Here is a 23,731-nt window from a genome sequence, read left to right as displayed (position 1 = left end):
TGGCCTCAGACGTAACTGTTGGACAAGTCACTTAAACCTTTTTGCCCCAGTTTCCTCATTGGAAAATGAGTGAGAGAAGGAAATGCCAAAAAACTCCAGTATCTTAGCCAAGAAAATCCCAAATGTGGTCATGAAGAGTCAAACATGACAACAGGGTTCAGCTCTGAATCTATAATTCTATGAAATGATCTTTGATAATGACAAAGAGGAAGAGAAAATCTGTTACTAAGAGAAATATCAATCATTTCAAATATAAAACAGCTTCATTATAGTGTTTAGCACGGAGTTTGGTTCACAGTTGTTCATCCTTCTCTTTTTTAAAACCTTTACCTTCTCCTTAGAATTGATACTAAATATTGGTTCCAAAGGAGGAGAGCAGTAAGGGCCAGGAAATGGGAGTTAAATGACTTGCTCAGGGTCACACAGCTAGGAAGTGTCTGAGGTCAGATTTGAACTCATGAAGATGAGTCTTTCTGACTCCAGACTCAGCACTCTAACCACTGAGTCACCATTTTTGTGGATCATAAAATCACTTCTAGGGCAGCATTATAGTGGAAAGTATGCTAATTAAAAAAATGGAGTCCATGACATTTTTTTTTTAATTTTGAGAACTGCATTATAATATAATTGGTTTCCTTTGTTATGTTTATTATTTTTATGCATTGAAAAACATGATTCTAACTAGGGACCCATAAGCTTTGCCAGATTGCCCAAAGGCTCCATTAATAAACAAATGTTAAGAATCCCTACTTTGAAGGCAGAGAACTTGGCTTTGGCTTTTCCATAAAACATTTCGTAATGACCTTGGATAAGTCCCTTATCTTCATTGGGTCTCATTTTCCTTTTTTTTTATTTAAGGGATTTGGACTAGATGAAGTCTTTGAGGATTCCTTCAGTTCTCAATGTGGTTATTAATGACTTCAAATGAGATAATGCATGTAAATCTCAAACTACTTAATAAACAACAGTTACTATCACTAGGGTAAATGGCGATGCATACCTTAAGAACTGGAAAAGGACTGTCTACTAAACAAAGAGCCCCTAAATGAAGAGGTTGGGTTAGCTGTGAGTTTGTCCTCATGAAAATAAGGAGCATCAATACAATGTGGAGGAGCCCCAGGAGGCAATTTGCCATCACTGGTTTTTTTAAGTCCCCCCCCCACCCCCAGAAGCCATTTTACAATCTCTCCCTGATTTGAGCGGCTCTCAGTGCTGGCCAAGCAAGCCAGGGGTAACATGATCTAAGCGGCTCATTCCAGGGATCAAGCATGAAGCCCAAACTGTCAGTGGCAAAAAGGGAATCACAATTATCTAGTGCCGAAGCCTCCAGGGCATGTGTTGTTGTTAGAAGGTTGTCATGGTATAAAACAAGGGTGTAGTCTGTGGAAATTATGTGGCTAAAAAAAAAACTTGCCACAAAAACCACATGCTTTTTTTATATGACCTGTCACTATGGGCCAAGGGGCAGGCAGAAATGACCACTGTCTTTTTACCTTAAAACACGCATTCTGAATGTTTACACTGCCAAGGCAAATACCATCGACAATATTTGATTAGTTGAAAAAATAGCATGAGTACATATACATATATGTCTACCTCTATCTAAATGGCAGAGAGAATTTAGTTTGCTACTTATATTGTAAGCTTCTTAGGAACAATGCCTTTTTTAAATCTTTTTATTCCTCTGATCTTGGCAAGAGAAAATGCATCCTGGACAACTAGATGGCCAAATGGATAGAGAACTGGACCAGGAGGCAGGAAGACTTATCTTCCTGAGTTCAAATCTGGCTTCACATACTTCCAAGTTGTGTGACTCTGGACAAGTCATTTAATCCCATTTTTATCAGTTTCCTCAACTGTAAAATGGGAAGAAATTGGCAAACCTGTCCAGAATCTTTGCCAAGAAAACACCAAATGGGGTTATAAAGAGTTGCATATGACTGAAAAATGGCTGAACAACAGCAACAACAAATCCATGTCAGTAAGGGACATCAGAAGTTATCTTGCCCATCCTGCTTATTTTACACTTAAGAAACTGAGGTCTAGGACAAGTGATTTGCCTATGGTCTTTAGAGGTAGTAAATAGTGGAGGCAGAATTTTACCCCTGGTCTTTTGACTCCTGAGCCAGTTTAAAATGAGCTGACATGTATTTGAACAAAGAAAAACAGTATGGTAGAACAGGTAAAGGGATGGACTTAGAGTCAGTTAGACCTGGATTTAGGTTCTGTCTCTGACACATAATGGCTATCTGAATTAATTTCTCCAAGTTCCAGTTAACTCTACAAGATTATGAGTGATAGAGTGGCAGAAGTTTCATTTTCCAAGGAAAAATGGGTTTAGACCACAAATACAGGTCCCTTAAAGTGCATGGGCATGGATATGCATATGTGTGAAGATGTTAGAGAAAAGGATCCTGGACCTGTGATTACATCTAATATGCAATATCCTTCCACTGCTACAACTCTGCTTCAACTCATATTCTTATCCAAAAGTCTCAACATTAAGAAGTTAATGGTCAAGGGCCTTGCCCAGAGTAAGTATCAGTGGCCAGACATGCAATCAAATTTTCTTGACACCAAGGCATACCCTTTAACCATTCTACCATGTTGCCTCTCCTCATCTATAATAAACACTGAATAAGTATTTACTGTTGTGAACAAAGACATCAATGAAAGGCATGATAATTATTTGCAAATTCCTACATGACCAAATGGTAATTTCCAAAACTGTGTTGGATATCAACATGTAGGAAGAGAGGCAAAGGAGGCAAAAATCATAAAATGGAAAGACAAGCCAAGCAAAGCATCCTCTTTGATGACATGAACAATGATTAATTGAATAATCAATGAAGTTTAGTACTTTTTTTGTACATAACAAAAATTGAATAGTAAACTTGGAAATATTGACCTGATTTGAAAGTATTTTAGGATATCAACAAGACAAATGAAAGGAAAAGGATAATGATCCAATGTAGAGTCTAGAAAAACAATTTTTAAGTACAAATTGGTCAATGAATCTCTAATACTATTCAGGGAAGAAGGTGCTTCTTGGATCATGGTCAATATTATCTTGCTCTATTTTATAGCTATAGCATCCCATTGAAGGTGATTAATTACAGGCAGCATCATATAGAGGAAATAGCAGTGGTTTGTAATAAAAAAAGACCTGGGTATATTAACTGGCTCAAAGATATTATGAGCTATATGTCATTCAGAAATACATCCAAGATCTATTGACCTCAGTTTTTTTTATTTGAAAATTGCAGATGATAACTCCCCACTATGTCCCTTACACAACCAATATGAAGAAAACACGTTGAAAAGTATAAGAGCTATATGACAGTATACTTTATTATAAGCACAAATTAATGAAAATCTTACTTGATCATTTAGCTTTTTTTGATATGTCATTTCATGCACAGTAAGCCCCATTTGTACATTTGGCCATATTTATCAAAAGAAAGAGACTCTACTGAGGGAATTTTAATATTGAACTATTCTAGAATAGCATATGAGAAAACTCAGGGGATATTTCAGCATGGTATATGATTTATTTCAATGGTCTAGGCTTAAGAAAGAATTACAGTCTTGATAAAGGTGATGATACAGGAAATGGAAAGATCTTATAAACATTAATTTGTCTTAGTGCTTCCTCCCCAGATATTTCCAAAATTATTACTATATTGATTCTTATGGCTAGTTTTCTTCTAATTTAAATGAAATGATCTTATATCAATTAATGTTCTTTCCCTGAATGTAGCTATTATACAGAGATACAGGCTTCTGACCACAAATTCTACAATAAGGTGAATAACTCTAAGTGAATAACCAATGGAATTTCCTGCTTTTATTGTACAAATCATACATTGAATAGCATATTTGGAAATAGTGACCTGATGTGAAAGGATTTAAGAGAATTTCTCTCTGTTGTTTGTATTACCAAAGTACCAATTCCTTATTTATCCAGCTGTGATCTCTGTAACTTCAATCACTGAAAGTCTATCGGTTGATGGAAAATTCAGAGATCTATACAGTTGAGGTTAAAGTTTATTCTTTCCTCAATAAGTACTTACTCTACTATTACCTAAAGAAACCCAGTTTCTCTGCCTTTTTCTACCAATCTCTGTGCCTAAAAATAGGAATTAAAATATTATATTGAGCAAATTCTAGGACTAAAGGGGGGAAATGTTTCAGAGTCAAGATGGTAGAGTAAAGCAGGGCACTCACCTGAGCTTTCCCAAATTCCCCTCCAAACAACATTAAAATAACTCCTCAAAGTGAATTCTGAAGTGGCAGAACCAACTAAAGGATGAGGTGAAAGAATTTTCTATCCAAAGACAATTTAGAATGTCAGTAGGAAAAGTCTCTCTCACTGGAGTGACAGGAATTTGGGCTGCACCAGTGCAGATTGGGCCCAACAAGTCATCCACAGACCTAGGGGTGACTGAGCCAAAAGTAGAGGCAGCTTCTGGAACTCTCAGACCACAGACATCTGAACAATTGTTCAGAAGGAGACTACAGGGGACCCTTTGCTATTACAGGGAGCAGGACTCTGTCATATTGCTCATACATAGGTCACAGTCCCAGAGTGAGGAGGAGCATTAACTGGTCACAGTTCCAAGACAAAATAGAATGCTTGTGGTCCCTCAAAAACCAGAATACAGACCAGGAGAGGAGCGACCACATCTTTCCTTAGACCATAGCATCTTGGAAGAACTGAAAATTTATAGATTCCCAAAACTAGTTTTAGAAACTATAGCATGAAAAATCTAACACTTGGAATACCACCAATAATATAAAAGCTATTATCAGGAGTTATTTCCCCAAATATATGCCAATAAATCTAACAATCTAAAATGAATGAATGAATATTTACAAAAATATAAATTGCCTAAATTAACAAAAAAAGGACATGGAATACTTAACTAAATCTATCTTAGAAAAAGAAATTGAAAAAAAACTTCAGCAAGATCCCCAAGAAATAATCACCAGCATCAGGTGGATTCACAAGTAAATTCTACCAAATAGTAAATAACAATTAATTCCAATACTAAATAACCTCTTTCAAAAAATATGCAAAGGAGTCCTACCAAATTCTTTTTAGTACACAAAAATGGGCTGATATATAAACCAGGAAGAGCCTAAACAGAGAAACAAAACTATAAACCAATTTTCCTAATGAACATTGATGAAAAATTTAATAAAATACTAATAAGGAGATTATATTAATATAACATAAAGATCATTTACTATGACTAGGTGGGATTTAAACCAAGAAAGCAGAGTCAATTCAACATTAGGAAAACTATCAGCATAATTAATCATATCAATAACATGAACAATAAAAATAAAAACATTATCTCAAAAGAGAAAATCTTTTGACAAAATACAACACTTGTTCCTATTAAAAATACCAGAAAGCAGAGGAATAAATGGGGCTTTCCTTAAAATAAGAAGAATCTACCTAAAGGCATGATTAAGCATTATCCAATTAAAAATTAACAATGATCCTCAAATCAGTACTAAGGTTGGATTTGGCTTCAGGTTTTCCTGATTTTAGTTGTATATATGTACATATATCCCTATATCCTAGGCAAAAATAATAACATCATTGCATATACTATCTCTTAGTGATGCAAAACAATAAAGCAGAAATAAATTATTGTTGTTCAGTTGTTTCAGCCATGTCAAACTCTCTGTGATCCTGTGGAGGATTTTCTTGGCAGATATACTAGAGCTATTTGTTTGCCCTTTCCAGCTCATTTTACAGATGAAGAGACTGAGGCAAACAGAGTAAAATGATTTGTGCAATGTCACACAGCTAGGAAGTGTCTGAGGCCAGGTTTGAACTAACAAAGATGAGTATTCTTGACTCCAGGCCTGACACTTTAATCACTGTGCTATCAATACATCTGCTATGAGAGAAATTGCTTCCAAAATCATTTTAAACTATGGATACAACCATGGACCACTCCCAAATTCCAGAAACAATTTTACCAGCAGTTAACTCCAGAAATCCATCATTATTTTTCTCAAGAAGTCTTTTCATTTTTTTTTTTATGGTAAAGGTTACATTCACTTCTTTCAGAATCTACAAACTCTGGGTCCCTTTTCTTTGTTCCCATTTAGCTATCAAAAGCAACAATCTTTCCAGAACTACCCTTAGTCAGGCTTGTTAAGGACTCTCATAAAATTACAGCTGAATTAGCATGATTCAAGATTTCATTGCCTCTTAAAGAAACAAGAATACTATCTAAAGCAGGGGTTCTGTTATGTTCTTCTTTGGCAATCTGGCAAAAGTTAGAGGATATAAAAATATACCTTTTTTCTATTCAAGTTATAGACCCCCTAAAATCTCCCTGGATTTCATGTTAAGAACATCTGATGTAATCTCTGCTGACGATGTTATCAAAACTGGTGTAAAACTGGTGTTATACCTTATATACTGAACATCCTCTAAATCATCAAATCCATTCCTTGCTTTTCAGTTTAATTGCCCTGTGATTCATATTATGACAAATTCCTTAATAAGCTTAAGATCATTATTTTCTTCCTCTTCCTTTTCTTCCTTTTTCTCCTCCTCCCCCTTTTCCTCCTCTTCCTCTTCTTCCCTTCCTCCTCCTCCAATAAGAATCTTTTATTATGGATGTGATCTTGACTAATAAAGAATAATTTATTTCCTAAGTAGAGGAGATGAGAATTAACTGCTTCCACAGTCAATTTCTTCAAGTTTTGGACAGCTTTAAACATTACTAGGTTTTCTACTACATACTAATATCAAGCTTTACACTGGAGTTTAACAAAACAAATTACAGAAATATAGTAGTTCATAATGTAATAATCTCAAGAAACTTAAATTATTTTAAATGTAATTAATTATAATGGAGTATCACAGGCTTTCTATTCTTATACAATGACATATCTAATTTGACAGGTTCAAGTCAGTAAGCATTTATTAACATTTACTACAAACAAGGCACTCTCACAGACACTGCATATACAAAGACAAAGACTAAAATCTTGCCTTCTATGAGCTTATATTCTGATACGATGGAAGCATAATTTATGTAGTAAAATTCAATAATTCTAGAAAGTTGCAGTATATCAAGAAGACTGATATGAGTGATATGAAGAGGACAAGACTACACTCCACCGGGAAATAACTTTTTTTTTTTTTAATCCTTACTTTCCATCTTAGAATCAATACTGTGTATTGGCTCTAAGGCAGAAGAGTGGTAAGGGCTGAGCAATGGGGGTTAAGTGACTTGCCCAGGGTCACACAGCTAGAAAATATCTGAATCCATATTTGACCCCAGGACCTCCCATCTCTGGGCCTGGCTCTCAATCCACGGAGTCACCTAGCTGCCCCCCCCCTTTTTTAAACCCTTACCTTCTGCCTTAGAACCAATACTGTGTTTTTTTTTTTGTTGTTCTAAGGCAGAAGAGGGGTAGGGAAATCACTATGTATTGACAAAAATCATCGAAAGACTATTATATTTTGTGTCCAAAGGAGATAATTATCTCTTGTTGAAAAATATTTGAAAATTCTTCTATTGATACCTATTCTGACAGGTAAAACCTGTAATATAATCAATATCTCCATTTCACCTCTCTGGACTTCAATTTAGAGTTAGTTTACATTTGCTGAGACTAGGGAAAGATTGATGAATACCATGGGAGTTCATAGGAAGCCTCATTATTATCATTGTCAAAGCATCATCCATATAACTATAGCCATCAAGTCATTACCACCATCCCTTAGGGAAGTATTATCCCCAAGGAACATGGACATAGTGATCAATGCAGCCTAGGCAAGGAAACCTCAGAAGCTATTTAAAACATCACTACAGGCTTTAAATAGTTTGCACCTACTGAATTTCTAGCAAGGTGTGGCATGATGGGTTTAATGATACATTAGAAACTAAGGATCTTTACTGGACAGGCAGATGACAAATCCTCATTATACAAATAGGAAAGTCAGACTGTCCTGGAGAGCCCAACAAATAACGTCTATCTGTACCATATCTACATCATTAGTATGGACCCATCTGTTCCTCAAGATCACCAAGACATCACACTGATTCACAAAAAAAGGAGAACAAACAAAAATCCCCTTAAGATCAATGATTCTAATAAATGTTATTGTACCAAAGCCTCTCTATCAACATATTACATACAATGAAAAACTTTTTAAGTTGTAGAGACTTGATGGAAGAAACCACAAATACGAGGTAATGAGTTGAACTACATTTCATTCTCCTCCTCTTGTCTGCTACTAGGCTTGGACTGAAGATGTTTGCCATGAATCTACAAAAATGGACTCGTAGTCCAATACTTTTATTCCCTTACAGAAAGAAGCCATTTTACCAACCTAAAAAATAATCTACAGAACATAAATTGGGAAAGGTAATTCCTTGTCTAGGTAATATTTCTATCTGACCACAAGCAAAGGAAGGAGAAGAATGATTTTTCAATGAGGATTAGGGATTGGATCTGTGAGTTCACTATTATAGAGAATTTTTAAAAGAGGAAGGGCTCTTCTGTAGCAGTAGTGGTAGCAGTAATAAATAGTAGTAGTCTTAGTAACTGCTAGTTGTATAGCATTCAAGGTTTACCAAGTATTTTCAATTTGTTGGCTCTTTTGAATATAAATGAAAATTCTGTAATATGGTTAATTATTTTCAGGATAATGAAAATAAGGTATCAATGTGAGCAAAAAGCATTTTTGTATTCATAAGAGTAGGATTTTTAATTCTGTTATCATGGAGGACTCCATGTGTGGGAATTCCTTTTCCTAATCTAGACAGCAATCTGTTTATGACCAAGCAGATAGGAAGTGTTTTAGGAACTTTTTAGGAAGTCATTTAAACCACAAAGCTTCAAAAGAAAGACTTAAACATTTGTTTTCTTGACTCAAAGCCCAGAATTCCAAACATAATATCTTCATTCTTTGATTATTAAAATTTCAAAGTCCATTTGACTATATTTAAAACCTACCTGCAATGAACAACCATTGGTGTGGTGTCATGAGCTCTGCTTGCTCGAATTAACTTCACAAAATGAATTAATGGTGCACTATTTTCAGGAACTCCATGTTCAGGCCAGGCAGTAAAATTACACTGTCGCACTGTCATACAATCCCCATGCTGGAATCAAGTCAGATTAAAGAAGTGTCATAAAAGTTGTCTTAGTTTAGTCACAAAGAATGGAAATAGCAAATCTAAAAGCATTTTGTAAGTGACGCTATGGAAAGAATTCGTTTAGTTTCTATGTGAGTCTATCAGTATGACAAATATTTCATTTTATAAAAGACTCAACACCAATATAGTAAACTCTGCTTTTAATAAAGCAAGAGACTGATAAGGATGTCTACAAATAGTCGTTTCCATAGCACTTTCATTCAACTTTATTACTATTATAATAGAATTCTGGATTTGTGTTCACAAAGTTAGATTTAGCAAAAGCAATTTTACACCAAAAATGTAAGCAAATTATATACAAATGGCTTGAGAATATGCAGAGCTTTGAACATAGATATAAATGATAGAGATGGATAAAGATTATACTTATGATTTGATTAGCTTATGGAAATCCCAAGTGAAGAAATTTCCTCTAAGAATACAGAGAGGCATATTCACTGTAATTTTATACTATTTGAGGAAGTAACGAGGTGGTCAGTGGATTGAGAGCCAGACTAGGAGATTGGAGGGTCCCTAGGTTCAAATCTGACCTCAACCACTTCCTAGCTGTGTGACCATGGGCAAGTCACTTAACCCCCATTGCCTAACCCTTACCACTATTCTGCTTTGGAACCAATACACAGTATTGATTCTAAGATGGAAGGTAAGGGTTTAAAAAGCAGTATTAGAGATATACCTTGAAAATTGAGAAGCTAATTGACTTGCTGTGAGTCATACAGTTAGCATGTGTCAGAGACCAGACTTGAACCTAAGTCTTCCTGGCTTTGTGACCAGTTCTCTATCCAATTATGCCATGCTTAAACATTGAATCAGATATAGACAGACATAGATATAAATATTGATGATAAAATATATGCATATTATATAGGTATATAAATATGAACACAAACTCAGGAATGGGACCATTTTGAAATATAAAACTCTAGATTCTCTGAATATCTCTCTTTGAAAATTATAGCAACCTACGCAGGTCCCTATTTCTTTGTATATAAGATAAAAGGGTTGGTTTCACTAGATATCTCTAAGGACCATTTTCTCCCTAAATCTAATACATTTTTTAATCTTCCTACTTTTTTTCTTCCACTTCTACTTTGATAAAGGGCTCTACTACCCATTTCCTCGCTGCCATAAATATCCCTTCCTCATTTTCTCTACAGCAATTATGCTTCCATTGTCCTGTGCCTTGGGATGTTCCCTTCCAGGCATGCCTTTGCTCTCCCCATTCCTTTTCTGTCTTTTATTTTCCCTAAAGGGCTCTGATATATCAAAGACCAAGGAGTGGCCGCAAGGAAGATGCCTAGATATGGTAGACTAGAGTAGAGTGAAACTGGCATGCTTAATTTGATTCGATTACTTTAGTATATAGATCCTACACTGAAATCCTCTTTAGACACTTAATGGTGATGGGGAGATGATGTTGGGTTCTAAAGCTCATCTATCTGTGGATAAACTCTGGCACAGTCCTGTCAAGTTACAAAGTCTAAGAACCATTTGCTTTATTCATTAAGGCTAATTGCAAAAGGGAGTACCTTGGGGAATTAAGTTTAAGAACATTGATTAAGCATGTACTATGTGCTCAGGACTATGTTGGCCAGTAGAGAGAGGAAGAGAAAACAGAAATAGCTTTTGCCTTCAAATTTCTGTTCTGTAGTGAAAAACAGATTAGGTTGTAACAACTCTAGAATATTGTCTGCTGATGTACAACGGGTCATAATCTCTGTCAATTGAAGGAGTAATCATGCCCCACTCCCATGCCCAATCATATATCCTAGAAATAGGAAATAAACAGAACAAAGAAATCAGTTTTTTTCTACCATGTTTTAATGCTTAAACAAGACTCTGAGTTTTACAATTTTTAAAAAATGTTAACTGTGGTAACTCCCTCAACCAATATAGGTCACAAGCTTTCTATAATTTATAATTTTAAATTATTGCTTGAGGCTCAGAAAAATTGTCCTGAGTCATATAACTCCTGTAGAAAGGGAGATTTCATTCCAGGACTTCCTGAATTCAAGTTCATCACACTCACAACATTGAATCTCTGAAGCTTGCGTTTGTACGTATAGGAATTTACTATCATTTCATCTACTCAATACAGAATTAAACATAAGGGTTTATTGTAATCCAGGCAACAAGTACTAACTCATGTCTCTGTGTTAATGACTAGGATATTCTCTCTTCACCTGAATTTCTTAGAATTCCTTCATTTTTTCAGGTTTTAGCTTGAATGTCAGTGACTACAGGAAGCCTATCTGGATTCCTCTGATTACTAATGCCCTCTTCATCAGAAATCATTCTGTATGAAATAGACATCTAATTTCCTACATAAACTACATGTTGTTTTTACCAATAGAAAGTAATCTTGAGAGCAACCCTATTTCATTTTGGTGCCTCTAGCCTTGAGAACAGTCCTGGAACATGTTAGGTACTTAGTGAATGCTCATCAAGTTGGATTAAAGGTCAAATGACTAGTTATGGATGTAAACATGCATTTTTCTCCAAAGTTTCCCCCCCATTTCCCAACTTTAATAACTTTTCCTTATTATTTTACCCTTTCAATTTTCAGATCTCTGATGGTCCAATCAATTTGAATGTCTTCTAATACTTTGGTAATCACTATATCTCCAAAAACAGTCACTGGTTTGTTGTCTTCTGGCCAATATTGATGGCATCGGATCTGCAATGAGAAAAAATAAAAAGTCAAGAGAATAATAATCTCTCATAATGACCTCTGATTAAATCAAATGTCTTATCACTATTAAAGCACTAAAATATTCTTAGAAAAACAATTCCCACAAATAATACAATTATAAAATACACATTTTATGAAATCATTTTCAAGTAACTCACGCGTCCTTTTTCAAAACACTGTGTTAGCATCACTAAAGTTTTTGCTCTGGTTTCCCAGACCATTCGCCAGAAATCCCCTACTGTTCCAGGTAACGGTCCTTGGGTAGCAATAAATTCATTTGGACATAGGTAACCCTAGAATAATAAGAAGAAATGAATATTTATTTCATCCATCGTCAGAAAGAGCTCTATTACTTTTGTTCGCCAGAAGTCTTTATACAATTACTAGAGCCTGGTTATCTCTTCTGGCTAAATATAACTATAACTATAAATATAACTTCTGGCTAAATATAACTTACATATAAATATAACTTAGTTACCTAAAATTTCTTAGTACAAGAAAATGATGTAAGGAATAGGCTATACATACATATGTTTAACTATTTAAATATAATTTATATACTTAATGACATATTTTAAAATTATATTTATAATACATAACTTAATGATGGATGATCAGAATGCACTTAGGAGTAACCATCACTAAGAGATAACAGAGATAACATGAGTGCCTCAAGAATAGGTCATTCCAGACTAACTTCAATGTGGAATGCCATCAGCATAGTATATACCTGGATTTAAACCAAGCTTCTCATTTCCTGGAATACAGGATAGAACAATGTAAGATCATATTGTAATAGATGTTTTGGAATTGGGAGAACCACTTAATCAAAGAATAGTCACTAATTTATCTGTACTAACCAGGTGGGGATTCTCTAGAATTGTGTTTCAGAGTGCTATCCACCATTTTTGTTAATAACTTGGATGAAAGCAGCATGGCATATATAATAGCTAGAGAGCTGGCTTTGGAATTAGCAAAACTTGGGTTCAAGTCTTGCCTTTAACATTAAACCTTGACTATATTACTCTGAGCAAAAGTAATTTAACTTCTTGGTTCTCTGAGCAACTCTCTAAGATTATATATTGCAGAGAAGGTATCATCATGCAGTGGTAGAAGGAATTGCTTCATCTAAGATGATTCCTGGCATTCAGAGGTCTTAGAAATCACAGGCCCAATTCTCATTCTTATCTTGAAGGCATAGATGAGATGTTTATTAAGTTTTTTATACAAATACAGATTTTTCAGTCAATTCACATTTTCCAAAATTTCTTATCTAACCAAACAATGGAATTTTAATTTATTTACTGGAGTGCTCACATTAAGAATGAGGACATTTGAAAGCTTTATTTCAATATCATTGATTTCCTTTGTAAGTCCTTGTATTTTATCTTTTGCATTCAAAAACATTTTTCAGAGAAGGAATCAATTAGTCTCACCTGATTTCTAACGGGATCCATGGCATAAAAAAGGTTAGGAAGCCTTGTTAAAAGAGGGATTGCTCATCATTTGAAACATCGCAAACAATCTATGACATATGATTGTAATGGAAACCTATTGTACTATAAGAAATGAGAAGGGTAATGGTTTCAGAAAAAAAAACAACAACATGATAAGACCTATATGAACTAGTGCAAAACAAAGTGAGAAGAACTTGGAGATCATTGAACACGTTAATAACAATGAGGTAATGATGATCAACTGTGAAAGACTTGGCTACTCTAATCAGACAATGATCCAAGACAATTCCAGAAAAAATGGTATTTGCCCTCAGAGAGGAAGAACTGATGAATTGTGTGAAAACTGAAATATAATTTTCTCATTTTCTTTCTGTGTTGTGTGTGATATGGCAAATAGGAAAATGGGTTTTATATGATTTTACAACTAAAATTGATGTAATATTGTTTACCTTTTCAATGGGTTGGAGGAGGGGTGGGAAAGAGGGAGAGAATTTAGAATTCAAGATTTTTTAAAATGTTAAAAATAAATTATAAATAGATAAATAAGCTTTAAAATAAAAAGTCTTATTATAGAGGGATTAGTCATTGTATAAAAGATTCAGAGGGCAGATACTAGTTTCAACGCATAAAAGAGAGAAGTAACAATTATAACTCTTCAAAAAGTGCCATAGCCTGCAGTGAAGAATCATGACTATGACCTTTCTGGGGCTTTCCATGTGAATTTGGAGGTATGGAAAATTTTCACCTATGTAGTTGTCATAATATGTTGTATTATATCTTCAACTATGGGAAGGAGCAGCCATCAATTTCAGTCAGGTAGATTTTGTAAATTTCTTTGGCTAGATTTATTTTATGTATTTTGCATATTTAAACTATTCCTTTAGGGATATATCTTCATAAAATGCCCCATAGAATTCAAGAGTGTGTAATAAAAAGGGAAATGTTCCTGGGAAAGCTGATGCTAGGGTTTGTCAGGGTCCATGTGGTGAATCCGATTATTCTAAATAGCAGCCTAAAAAATTATGCCTACATTGTTGATATTTAGAGGTTTTAGAGAGGAAACCAGTTAATGGATAATTTCTGCTTCAAGTGGTCCTAAAGAGTAGTAGTATAGTTTGCTAGCTAGTTCTGGAAATCAGAAACATTTGGGTCAACTTCTTTTATGATTGTTTCATCAAATAATGAGATACTAATGTGTTTAAGTGGAGAGTCGAAAGATCTATGTCAAGTATGATGTGTGTGTGTGTGTGTGTGTGTGTGTGTGTGTGTGTGGTGGGCAGTTCTTGAAAAGATATGAGGATGTTCCCTTCATTATGTTGTCTTCCCCTAATAGAAAGTACATTCCTTGATAAAGGGGATTGGTATACTTGCCTGTTTGTCTCTCCTCAGGAATTTGCTCAGTGCCTGGTTCAGTAAATATTTAATGAAATCACTCTCTCTGTCTCTCTTTGTCTCTGTCTCTGTCTCTCAGACTACTTTTCCTGAGTTCAATTTTTGACTCAGATATTCCCTAGCTGTGTAATTCTGTGCAAATCATTTAACCCTGTTGGCCTCAGTTTCCTCATCTATAAAATGAGGAGAAGGGAATGGCAATCTACTCCAGTATCTTTGCCAAGAGGACCCAAGATGAGGTCACAAAGAGTACAACTGAACAATAATGACCCGACCACAGAACAAGTCAATGGGAAATATGACCCGATACTCAAATTCTTCCTGTATATAAGCATTTATGTTGGACTTTGGCTGGACAATTGATCCCCTTGGCACAGGGAAATATACATCCCACTTTCCCATGAAAAAACTGCCACTATTATTGTAGATCATCAGCCTTTTTCACCTTGTGGTGTTAGAGAGAAGCCTGGCATGCTGCCCAGGGTCCCACAGTCAGCATCTGTCAAAGACAGGACTTGAATCCAGTTCTTATTGACCAATGCTATCTGTTCAATATTTCATGTTATTATATCTTGCAGGAAAATCAAATATAGGCTATAGGATCAGTATGGCTCTTTATGACCCCATTTAGCATTTTCTTGACAAAGATACTAGAATGATTTGCCATTTCCTTTTCTAGTTCATTTGCAGATGAGGAAACTGAGGCAAATAGGATTAAATGACTTGTCCAGGGTCACACAGCTAGGAAGTATCTGAGGTCAGAATCAAACTCAGGAAGATGAGGTTTCCTGATTCCCAGCATGACACCTGATCCACTGTGCCACCTAGCTGTCCTAAATCCTAGGTACATGTTACATTGTTTTACAAAGTAAACATTAATTTACAAACTATATAATTTTGCAACATGAAAATCACTAGAAGTTTCCATTAATCTGTTGCTTAAAATAAATTGGCATTGGCAAAGGGCTTTAATGCCTGCCCTTTCATCCAGCCATATCACTGCTGGGTTTGTACCCCAAAGAGATAATAAGGAAAAAGACTTGTACAAAAATATTCATTGCTATGCTCTTTGTGGTGGCCAAAAATTGGAAAATGAGGGGATGCCCTTCAAATGGGGAATGGCTGAACAAATTGTGGTATATGTTGGTGATGGAATACTATTGTGCTCAAAGGAATAATAAAGTGGAGGAATTCCATGGAGACTGGAACAACCTCCAGGAATTGATGCAGAGTGAGAGGAGTAGAACCAGGAGAACAATGTACACAGAGACTGATACACTGTGGCACAATCAAATGTAATGGACTTCTCTCCTAGCAGCAATGCAATGATCCGGGACAATCTAGAGGAACTTGTGAGAAAAATGCTATCCACATCCTGAGAAAGAACTGTGGGAGCAGAAATGCATTAGAAAATATATGATTGACCATGTAGTATGATAAGGATATGATTAGGGTTTTGATGTTCAAGGATTGCGCTACTGCAAATATTAATAACTTATGTTTTGAACAATGTTTGAAATATGTTTTGAACAATGATACATGTATAACCCAGTGGAACTGCTTGTTGGCTTTGGGAGGGGGAGAAGAGAGTGGGGGAGAGGGATTATGAATCACATAACCATGGAAAATATTCTAAATAAAAATAAAAAGAAAGAAATTGGCATAAGAATGTAGATACAGTCCTAGAAACAACACACAGAGTAACTTACAGACACATAGCTGGCATTGATGTAATCAGATCCTGGTACACTGGCATCTGCTATTAGTTTTACTCTGTTGTTATTATCTATAAAAAATAAACTTTGTCAGTATTGATACATAACTGGAAATGAGAAAGGATCTAACATACTAAGAACCATTACTCAATTACAGTAATTTTTAATGCTAAAGAGCTTTGAAAGTAACATGTTTCTACAGGCTTAAACATATATGCATTCAGTTGGTTACTTAATCTGATGTGTTTCTATCACTACAGTCAAAGGGACCAGAGTGAAGTGAATAGTCCTGGACTTTTAGGAAGTCTTGAGTTCAAATTCTACCTCCAACATTTATGGACTATATGATCATGGGCAAGTTATTGTGTATCGGTTTCCTCATCCATGAAATTATATTACTAAACCTTTTAGTTCCTAACTTAAGGATGGCACAAATATTAATTCTTGTGTGCAGTATCATGTCTCAAAAGTAGTAATGCATATAAAGTGCTTTGCAAACTTAATACACCCAATAGATGTCAGCAATTATTATGATAAAGATTCCACTTGACTGAAAAAGGCCTTTTTTGGATTCTTAGATAATAAAAACATCTTAATGGATTTCTGTTTAATACTATAATTACTGAAGAGAACACATCAAGTGTCTGGAATAAAACAAGAAATTAAGCCTTCATGGTATTGGAACGCTTTCACAGACTACTGTACACTGAAATCTTGCTTTCAAGGCTATGGGAAAATATTGTGTATTTCTTTTTTTTTAAACCCTTACCTTCAATCTTGTAATCATTACTGTGTATTGGTTCCAAGGCAGAAGAGTGGTAAGGGCTAGGCAACGGGGGTCAAGTGACTTGCCCAGGGTCACACAGCTAGGAAGTATCTGAGGCCAGATTTGAATATGTGCATTTCTAAGAGCAAAGTCTTATGGTTCAGTACCTCAAAGCAAGCATGTGAATTACATATGTTTGTTCTTAGTCTAATACTCTCAGATGATTTGGGAACATCATTTCCTGAGAGGTGATTTTCCTAGGGGTTCATAATTAATGTCAGTACCCTCTTAAACAGGATAGAAATTGGGCATCAAAATTCATGTGAAAAGTGTACCCCTAAATAATATGCTTGGGGTCAGTTTGGGAGGGAAAAAGTAATATTAATTGGTGGCAATATGATATTTTAGAAGGAGAAAGAATTTTTATTAGCACTTGAGGGAAGAATAAATTTAATGAGCCTGTCATGTATAGTGTGATGCCTTACAGAGATATGCAAATGTAATCAAAATGAAGAAGAGAGAACATTTGAGAAACCTGTTTTTGAACCTTGGGACTGCACCAACAGGGCAAATAAACAACTTTTCAGTTGAAGGTCAGGAGCTGTAGATGGAACGAACCTTTACTCTTTCATTTAAATAGGCACTTATATTGTTTTCATTTTATAACTAATATCATGGGATCACACTTAGAGAGTTAGAAGGGAAATTAGAGAACATTGAAGTGAAAATAAAGCAGACACTATTCCTAGGGTTTCTCTCAATGTAGGGAAGCACCTTCTTGGAAACTTATCTTACAGAGTTTCCTGATTATGTTAAAATTCAGTAACCTCAATAGGAATGCCATTAATATATGTGAGAGATTGTAGTAGAACTCAGTCAGATTTTGAAGACTAAAAAGCTCATTCTCTGACTACAATGCCATAGTTCCTTCTCAGAATAAATGGTAATTTAAAAAAATGAATGTAACTTCAGCAGTGTTTGGGTTACTTCAACAAAGTGGCTTACTCCCTTTGGCCTGCAAGAATTATCCTCCCCTTCCATGAACTAATTTGCTACTCTGAAATCTAAAACCTGATTCTCCAGTTCCACAGACTAGTATTTCAGCTCCATAGACTCTTATATATTTCAGCAGCTACTTACGCACAAACGTCACTTTGGCCGCTGTCTCTAAGAAGAAAGTGAAAAGACTAAAAGGCTCTCCTTTACAGGGATTACACTGCTTTCTACCATTAGCATGGACGTAGAAAGCATAACTATAATTTTTGAGAACATACAAAGCAACATGAAGATCTCAGGGGGTACAAGCGGAGCTTTTGTCACTTCCACTGCTGGAAGGCAACAATAACAATGATAATAATTACTACCAATGAGACTGTGCTTTAAGGCTTTCAGTTCTCTACAAATATTATCTCATTTTACATCACAATAATCCTGGGATATAGCGACTTTTATTATTCCTATTTTATGGTTGAGGCAGAGCCTTCTGAATATGAATTTGGGTTTTCCTAAGTCCATTGTATCACCTAGCTGAGTTTTAGGGCACTCAGAAGAGAAGGGTGGATTTGAAAAGTGAGCATTTGCCAAAGAAGATAGAATCTAAGAATAGGATTTATATTTCTGACCAGCGACTTGAAGTATAAAAATGACTGACCAAGGATGGAGTTCATGTAACAAGAGCCAGTTAAACAAATACATAAACAAGCAAATCATTTATTGTGATTCTAGAACATCTGATCAAGTGACACTTAAACAGAAACTTGTTGAATGACTGGACTCAAGATAGCGTCATGATGAGTCAATACCACTTTGTCCCCAGTGGTTGTGCTTTTTGCCCTCTGCTACTTAACATTTTTATCTACACCTTGAATGGATCAAATATTATTCCAAATAACATGAAATGAGGAAGAATTACAGATTTGGATCTGGAGAGGACACCAGAGATCATCTAGTCTGATCCTTTCATTTTACAGATCAAAAAACTAAGATCTGGAGGTTAAATGACTTGCCCAGAGTCAAATAGGTAGCAAGCAGATGAGTCATCATTTGAGCACATCTCCTGATTTATGATTCACTACTTTTTCCACTATACCATATTGTGACTAGAGAAATTTTGGGGAATCATGGAGGGGAGCTGAAGGAATTTGGACTTGATGATGAACTCAGTGAAGGAGTTTAAATCATAACACAATAAATTGTGATTGGCTTATTTGGGGGATGTAGTGAGATAGTGGAAATATCACAAGGTTTCAAGTAATAGGATAAAGGTGTGATTTCTGGCCATATAACCTTGGGTAATCTATATTTCTCAGGTAATAACCTCTTCATTTAATAGATGAGTAAACTGAAGCATAGATAGGAATAGTGACTAGCCAAGATTAGTAAGTATCTGACTTAAGATTCAAATTTAGCTTTTTGGATTCAACGTTTAGTGTGCTTTCTACTAAGTCCCTCTCAGAAGATAAAATGCGACAAGAATGGGAACCAGATCTGTGATTCCCTTGGAATAAGGAACTCTCAGGGGAGGAAACTATCTCTACTGGTACAAGTTAGCACTTTCTCTGCAATCCATATTCTTTAGAACATTGAGGTGTCAAGTGATTTGTCCAAGGTGTTAGCCAACATATGTCATATTCAGGATTTGCATCCCTGTTTTCCTGATTCCTAAGCTAATTCTTCATCCATTATTTTATCCTGTCTCTCATGAAAGGAAAGGACATATGTAGTTCCCCTTGCAAACCATGTAGTGCTACCAGAATTTAACACAGGAATAACTGTCTAGTCAAACTGATATGCATAAATATTCTCCCTGGAGGGGTGGGTGAACCCACTGGTGCCAGGGGATTAAGAGGCCATGGGATGGCTTCTGTTGGGTATCAGTGATTAGAGGTGTCCCTAAAATTAATAGCAAGGGCTTTGGGGAAAGATGGACTCATTTTGGAGGAGCCACCCTTCTGTATTGAACTATAAGAGGCTGAGATTGCTCTGGTTGTTTTCTTCTTCTGATCACATCCTAGTCAGAGGACCCTCCAGAGAGCAATAAAGTAGGTTTATTTGGGGAAACATACTCTTGTTCACCTTCTTCTCCATATATACCTTATCCTCTATTAATATCTACCTTTGGACTGAAACACATGGGGATTACATCAATGAACTATACATTTCCTGAGACAGTAACCATGGGCTAGAGACTTATCAATAGGCTTTCTATGTCCAGGAGATGGCAGCAATTGGGGCAACTACAGAAGCAACAGGCAGGGCTAGACATCTTGCCTATGTGCCATGAGAGAAAAGGTCCTGGAAAGTGTTCCTAACTCCTAACATTCTTTTCAGAAGGTGGATTTTCCCTTCATAGGCAATATGATAACACAATTTAGCTTTCTACCTGAAAGGGTAGATTTCTGGGCCAGTGTTAGACTGGGGGATTGCTTTGAGGGTAGCCCAAAGTTTGAGGAGTCAGAGATAGGATTTTATAATCAAAATAAGGATAGTTCTTGAATAGCATAACTCTTGAAGAAAGGAGAAGAATGGCCCTTAGCTAGAGAAGCAGCAAAGGTTAAAAAAATGTCAGGTAGAGAGAGGGTGATGGAGAGAAAGGGAAAAAAGTCCTAGACCTTGCTATCATTTACTATTATAGTGAGTTATTGGAGAGTCTGTGTTTAATGGGAAAGAGACTGGCTGCCTAACAACTCCAAATTATTTGTCTAGGCAAAGAAGAAGTCCAAATAACAGTAGAAAAATATGAATCCTGGAAGATTTCATATAGTCCTTTTAAAAATCTAGGAATTCACCAGAATGTCATCATGTTATTCTGATGGCAACTATGAGTTCAATTCCTTCCAAAAACGACTCTTATGGGAGATTCATGACTTTTCTGCTTCTACTGATTCATACACTCTTGTAAGTCTCTTACTGGTTTGTGTTTTCTGTGAGGGAAAATAAAGACTGTCCTTTATCCATGTTCATTTATTACCTTGAATGCTTATATTGGATCTGAGGATCATTTGACCCACATCTATGGAAAGAGACTCATCATAATTTGAAGATTTTCCCAGAAAGGTAGAGAAGAAGGAAAAGAGAGAGAGAGAGAGAGAGAGAGAGAGAGAGAGAGAGAGAGAGAGAGAGAGAGAGAGAGAGAGAGAATATTTAGATGTCTCATGTGAGTGGAGAGTGAACTGTCTTTCAATAAGAGAAGAATAGGATTGGCAAGGGGCAGCAAGCAAAGTTCAGTCCATCTTGAAGCAAATAGAGTATACATAGTTCTATTGCCAAACTTTTGTCATAAGGGGAGTGGGAGGCTCACATTTTTAAGTAAATCTATGAAGGTGTTATCTTAGGTAGGTTTATAAGTAAGAGAAAGTTAGGCTACTTATTTCCAAATTAAGAGTATTATGAGCTTGTGGATTGTTCTTGTTCATCTTGAAAACCAAGCAAGGATTTTAAAGATAACTATAAAATCTGACATTATTTAGTAGATCATTCTTTTTACTGAATAGCTATAATATATAGTTTATAAATCAAATGTGATAACAAATCCTTAATTGGGAATTCAAGGGAAAACATTGCTTTTTTTCCCTTTGAAAATCAGTCAGAAAGAGATTAGACCTGCTATTCTCTGAGGGAAACATAAGTTTTAGAAATTTTCCATGTTTTTACTTACAACTAGATGATTCAGAGAATAGAGGAGTGGATCTGGAGTCAAGAAGCCCTGAGTTCAAATTCTGTCTCACATTAACTATGTAGTCCTAGTCAAGTGACTTAACCTTTTGTGCTAAAATTCTTCATCTGTAAAAGTAGGGAAGAATAACAGTACTTTCTTTCTAGGGTTTTTGTGAGAATAAAATGAGATATTTATAAGGAATTTGTATACTACAAAGCATGATATAAATGTTAGATATTTTTATTGTTGCTATTATAATAATAATAATTATTATTGTTATAATGCCTAATGGATCAGCAGGGACTAAAGAGTGTATGTTAAACAGAGACGAAGTACTCTGGAAAGACTGAAGAACTTTGTAATATATATATTGCTTCTTCTAATACTTGACAACCTTTAAAATGATATATTCAATTATGTTCATTTGCAACATACTTTTTTTATCTTACTCAATAGATATTTCATCTAATATCACTTTATCTTTTCTTACCTGGGGATTCTACTCATCATTCTATCACTGGATGTTCTGAAGAAGTCATTGAGCCTCAATACTATACCCTTACTAATTATAACTCATAATAAACACAATAGCTCCCAGTTTAATAGCACTTCAAGGTATGCTATATATTTTCCTCACCACATTCCTATATTGTAGGCCATTAAAATCTTATTATCCCATTTTATAGGTCATTAAACTAAGGCTTAGAGAGACTATATTATGGAAATAGATAATAGTTGGAGGAAAGACTTTACATTTTTGATTTTGTGTTAAAATTTGATTCTAACATCTCAAAACCATAATATTAACATGTTGCATTAAATATTATGAATGTCCAAGTTATTCCTATGTCCATATCAAGTCTATTCTTATAAAACTGGTTTTATTATTTTAAGGCTATAACAGTATGTGAACACCAGGCAAATTACTTCTTCAAGTGAGGAAATTATTACTAGTGGCCTATATAGGGAAAAATAATAGAGCTTTCAAATAAATTAACTTTGAACTAGGTAGTTGTATAAACATGAGGTTAATAATCTCATTTTTCTTTGCAGTATCCCAGCCAAGAGAGAAGAAAGATGATATTAACAATAACAAAGCAACCTATATTTGATTCTTTCTCCCAATTTGTATTCTATGGACCAGTATCATTAAAATAATTTAGGTACACTTAAAATATAGAAAATATTTTAAAATAATTATTTGCTTTTACCATTCACTTTACTAAGTAAATTAAGATAGTTCTTCTGAATAAAATGAAAAATTTCCAAGCTTCACAAATAGGATTTTATGATTTGTACTTTACATTAGAGAATCTTTGACTAGAAACAGCTGTTATGAAGTTAATATCAGAGAATATAGCTATTATTAACTGAGGAATGTTCTGTTCTCCTTTCCACATCATTGCTAATTCTTAAAACAATAATGGAATTTCTTGTGTTATTAAGTGAAAAATGAAGATGTGTTGACTAGAGAACTACAAACCGCTGTCTCCTTTGATAAAAATCTTTCCTGGCTTTTTAAGTCCTTATACACTCTGATCTTCAATAAAAAAATCATGCGACACATATTAGAAAATCTATAGGAAAACAGTGCTATAATCCTAGGGGAAACCAATATGCAAACATGTCACATGAATTTTAATCTCAAGAAGGAAAAACATCAGCCTACAACCTCTTTTCGTTTGGAGAAAAATGTCTGGAAAAGAATGTTAAAGACGTTAGTTTCTTGGGGTCAATTACAAGGCTAAGAAACTACTACTTCTATAGTTTCTTGCACCTGCATAATAAATGTTCACGATGAACCAGTTGAAAATCATTTCAGTATATTAACTTTCACTTTAAAAAGATAGAA

General features: G+C 35.1%; 1 protein-coding gene across 1 annotated transcript in view; it reads right to left on the bottom strand.

The window, feature by feature from the left end:
* The window catches only part of PTPRQ (protein tyrosine phosphatase receptor type Q), a 336,616-nt gene that overhangs the window by 6,770 nt on the left and 306,115 nt on the right, over window positions 1–23,731 (bottom strand). Inside the window, 4 exon segments of the mRNA XM_056798554.1 lie at window positions 8,998–9,146; window positions 11,752–11,877; window positions 12,051–12,185; window positions 16,451–16,527. Coding sequence (XP_056654532.1) covers window positions 8,998–9,146; window positions 11,752–11,877; window positions 12,051–12,185; window positions 16,451–16,527 — 487 coding nt within the window.

The sequence above is a fragment of the Monodelphis domestica genome, chromosome 5 (assembly GCF_027887165.1).
Source record: "Monodelphis domestica isolate mMonDom1 chromosome 5, mMonDom1.pri, whole genome shotgun sequence".
In the NCBI taxonomy this organism is placed as follows: Eukaryota; Metazoa; Chordata; class Mammalia; order Didelphimorphia; family Didelphidae; genus Monodelphis; species Monodelphis domestica.
The sequence above is the reverse complement of the archived record's forward strand: the minus strand, read 5'-3'. Positions and strand labels throughout refer to the sequence as shown.